This window comes from Quercus lobata, chromosome 2, assembly GCF_001633185.2.
Source record: "Quercus lobata isolate SW786 chromosome 2, ValleyOak3.0 Primary Assembly, whole genome shotgun sequence".
NCBI classification, from domain to species: domain Eukaryota; kingdom Viridiplantae; phylum Streptophyta; class Magnoliopsida; order Fagales; family Fagaceae; genus Quercus; species Quercus lobata.
In genome coordinates, this window is record NC_044905.1 from 44,772,307 (window position 1) to 44,776,796 (window position 4,490).

General features: G+C 36.8%; 1 protein-coding gene across 1 annotated transcript; it reads right to left on the reverse strand.

Annotated features, from left to right (window-relative positions):
• Positions 1-385: 385 nt before the first annotated feature.
• Positions 386-4,201, reverse strand: LOC115975692 (auxin-responsive protein IAA27). The gene is made up of 5 exons (XM_031096580.1): positions 3,443-4,201; positions 2,368-2,597; positions 1,488-1,629; positions 881-942; positions 386-721 (listed from the first exon to the last, which is right to left on the reverse strand). The coding sequence occupies exons 1-5, from the start codon at positions 3,907-3,909 to the stop codon at positions 684-686; spliced, it is 939 nt and encodes a 312-aa protein (XP_030952440.1). The 5' UTR covers positions 3,910-4,201; the 3' UTR covers positions 386-683.
• Between the last annotated feature and the right edge of the window lie 289 nt (positions 4,202-4,490).

The following is a 4,490-nucleotide window of genomic DNA, read 5'->3' on the forward strand; positions in this document are numbered from 1 at the left end:
ATACAAAACTATTAGTTAGACTTAGTGGTGACTCTTAAAATAATAATAAGAAAAAAGGGATTCACATACACACACTCCACCGTAGATACACAAGCACACAAGAGTCACGCCGCCGAAGACCCAATGTGATACTAAACCCAAGGAAAAATTTAGGAGGGCATCCACAACGGGAAATTATCCAGTAAGACTAAAAGCACACCAAAATTGACAACCAATTTCACACTTGTCTAAGGTGACAAGTTGTTCAACAAGTGTGAAATCTATTGTGAAAATTGTTGTGTGTGTGTAGCATTACTCCAACAGCACTTCAACTTGCACGGTGCCCCAGTAGCAGACAAGAGTTTTCATCAGTCAATACTATCTTTCATTTAGTTGAGAGAGAAGGTAAAGGAAGGAGGGAGATGCTACAGCAAACAAAACATTTACATAATACTGTAGCCTTAACAATCAGCAATCTGATTACATGGGAAAGAGAGGATAGAGGTGACAGACCTAAGAAAACTGGAACCGTCTACAACGATATATCTTGCCTACTACATTGTATTTCCATTACAGCAAATCTTGAATATTTAGATTCATACATATAAAGGAAGCAGAGGGCCCAATTTTGAGACCCACTCATGGCTTAGACCCATTCATATGCTTCCCTAGAATATTATATCCATCACTGCAGCAGCATTGCGCTAATTACGGTTTTTGCACTTCTCCATTGCCCTTGGGGCTGCAAAAAGCAGATAGAAAAATATTAGTGAGGTCTGCTCCAACGTCCACTGGTATTATTAGATAGTGATTTCATCTAGTAAACAAAAGAAAAAGGGATATTATTATTTCAAATCTGCACAAACTATATAATTGACACATTAGTAGCAGTAGCACACACCAAGCCCAATAGCCTCTGAACTCTTCATGATCCTCAGCCTCTTACAAGACTCGGTGAACATTCTGCAAAAAACGATAACAATATTGGGATGAGTTCTCTTTCACTTTGTCTATTCTTGTTCATGTTTGGTGAGATAAGGAGATCTTCACTCTGAAAGTCAACAAAAAATAAAAACTAAAAAAGACAGTTCTAGTCAGAATAACATTCAGGTCAAGTCAGGTCATATGTTAAAGAACCACCATTCACAATCTCAGTTCGGAAATTTCAAACCTGCAATACAAAATAACACTGCCTGGAAAGATATCCGGATTAATTTGATGATTCCTTGGTCTGTAAAGAGGATCTCCTCACTCATTTGTGGCAGAGTGAAGATGCGGGATCCAACCCCAGAAGTATACCCACCACAAGGGTGGAGATGCCATTAGCCAATGAGGCTCCTCCTCTGTTTATTAAATACGATGCAAAATGCGTCAAGATGTTTTTGTAATTCCTTTGTCTGGGGTATGCTACTCTTAGTCTTAAAATAAGAAAATTTTAAGCATTATCAATTTCATATAACATGGACATCCCTCTAGAAATTTGATATCAGCTTTGAGTATATACTTACTCCCATGGAACATCACCAACTAGCATCCAATCACCATCCTTATCTTCATAGGTGAGTACATATTCAGAACCACTGAGGAGATCCATTAACCGACTCTCGTTCAATCCATCTCTGCTTGGAACTCCATGAGAGCTACACTGACCTGAACCACCCATTCATAAACAAACTTTAAACTCCCTTCAAAGAGGGAATGTGTGTGCACGTGCATATGTTGTCATCCTGATTTTGTTTTATATATTTCATGTGTTTGCAAGAGAATGTATGAGTATATGTATGATATGACTATATTACTAAAAGAATCACCCAAGTGCTACTTGATGCAATGTCCAGATCAGTGAAACTCATTTCTTAGCTAATATCTCCGTTTTTCAGTTAAGTCAACCAACTAGTTCATCAATTTTCCACAACTAGAGGAAAGCTATTATGGTGATGTCATCCGTAAATTAAGATAGAGCATTCAACAACACATGAAAATTGACTTTTTCTACTGTGGTCCTAACAAAATCTTTATCAATTGTGCGTTTGGTGGCTTCATATGAGAGCTCTTGCTTTTAGAATGCAAAAACTCACCTCACCATCACATTATTCTGGATTTACTATCCACAAACCATTACTGGCAAGTTTGTCTAAATACTATGTAAGGCACATATTGCCCGATTTTAAGATTCTGGTTAGAAGAAGATGCTAACATCTGACTAGAAGAATTGTCTGATTAGAGCAATTAGCATCTTTAAAAAAAAAAAAAAAAAAAAAAATTCCAATCACCAAAAACAATTTTTAGAAGTATGAGACGTTTGTTTGTGTGCCTATAGATCAAGAGAGAGAGAGGGATTGGCAAGTTTGAAGCAGCTGAATATGGATCGCATGAACCATTACTTACCAATTGTAAAGCAGCTGAACATCTTTTCCAGTGCTGAAGAGAGCTCCATATAGCTGCCATAGGTTTTGAGATCAACTTTTCTCAGGTATGGAGCACCATCCATGCTGACCTTGACATAAAGACATCCAGATCCCGACTTGCCCTCCGCATCATCATCATTCTTTGGAGAATGAGTAGCCATTGAATTCTTCCGGAATGAACGAATTGGTGGCCATCCCACAACCTGTGCCCTGTCACACGCAAAACACACACAATTAAAAGATTTTATTCTGAAATTCTTAAAAAGGTGTCATAATCAACTTCTTAGCTAAGGCAATTAAGATTATATAACGAACAGATAGACTCAATTTCCTTTGTGAAGACTTAGCTGATAGATTTAGAAACAAATCTCTCCATAATCCAAAATTATAGGTATGGCAACTCTTATTTGCTTTATATTAAGAGAAACTGTGAAACACAAGCACTGGGGGAGGGGTCGTTAGGCCAAACTTATGCTTTTGCAAAGCCCCAAAGACATCACCACCAAAAAAAAAAAAAAAAAAAGAGTAAGATAAACAACTAAAAGAAGTTCAACATGCACACCCCAATCCAGTTGCAAAAGACAGAGCATGTAAACAACAAAATTGTATAGTACTGAAGATAACTCTAAAATCAACCATTAAAAAATTCTTCTAGTCTCAGATTGGTTACAGATATAAGTTTGAAGAAAACTGAAATTCTAGGACATAATAAGAAGACAAAAACTCTCCACCCTATTTAACTTCATCAAATTTGGTGTCATTATTATTATTATTATTTTTCTTTTTTAAAGTGCAACCGAAGCAAAAAGAAATATAGAACTCAGTTAACAACGAATTAGTTTCTTTTCTTTTTCAACGTTTCTAAGCAAGTAAAAATGGACAACTAAGGGGAAAAATCACCAATAATATTGCAGGTAAAATCAACAAACATGCTAACTGGAGTAAATGATACCAATTACCAAGCAATCTAAAAGATACTACAATAATGAGAATTCAACTACAATAGTAAATATTTTTCCTCTGTAATTTTCGAAACAAGAAAGAAAGATATTTACTTTGCTGCAGGAGCAGAAAGCTGAGGCTTCTTTTCCTGCAATGGCTTAGGTGACGGAGGAGGAACAACACCATCTTTCAGAACTGGACTACCCAAACCCGTATTCTGATTATTACATTCACACCCACCACCCTTTCCTCCACCATTAACGCTTCTAGGAGAGAACAAGTTCCCACCTTTACCCAACTCAGCCTCAGATCCACCATTCCCAGAAAAAACCCACTTCCCAGAGCCTCCATCAATGGCATCAGAGAAGCCCCTCTTGGCCCCAGACACCACCAACAAGCTCTTCAGCACCCCAACCCCATTATCTCTCCCAGGTGACTCAGACCCCGGCAGGCCTAGTCTCAGTTCAGTGGCCTTGAGGTTGAGATTTAAACCTCCACTTGAGGACCTCTCAGAGCCTTCCATTGAAGGAACAGCCTCTGAGGATAAGCCTATGTAATCATGCTCTAATGGCACAGACATCAAAGCCTTAACAAAAGCTTTAGTTTCAGTAACAACACCCCAATAAAAAAAACAAAAACGCAACTGGGTTTCAAGCAGAAGAAAAAGGAGAAGCTGTTTTTAGAGCAGAAACTCAATGATATAATAATAGAAGAGAGTAAAAAATAAAGCTTATGGGTTTGGTTTGATGATTATCATGAACATGAACAAACAGAAGCTTCTTTGGGCTTTTGCTACTCCCTCTTTTCTTTCTATTTACCTCTCTCTGTACACTGACCAAGAAATGTTTTTTAAAAGAGAAAAAGAAAAGGAGAGTAAAAATATAACTGATTTGCTTTTTAAAGTGTTTTTTTTTTTTTTTTTAAATAAATGTGTTTTTTAGAATATTTTAATAAATGTGTGATATGGCTGAATGTTTAATAATTTTAATAAATCTTTTTGTGGGCAAAAACTCCGACAAGTCACAGAAAGTCCCCGGCAGACCTTTCCAATAATACCCCTTCTTTAATCCCAAATTAAATATATCATACAGTATTTTCACTATTTTGTTATCTTAAAAAAGATAAATGTCAATTTAATCGTTAAGCTTTGGATTTGAACAA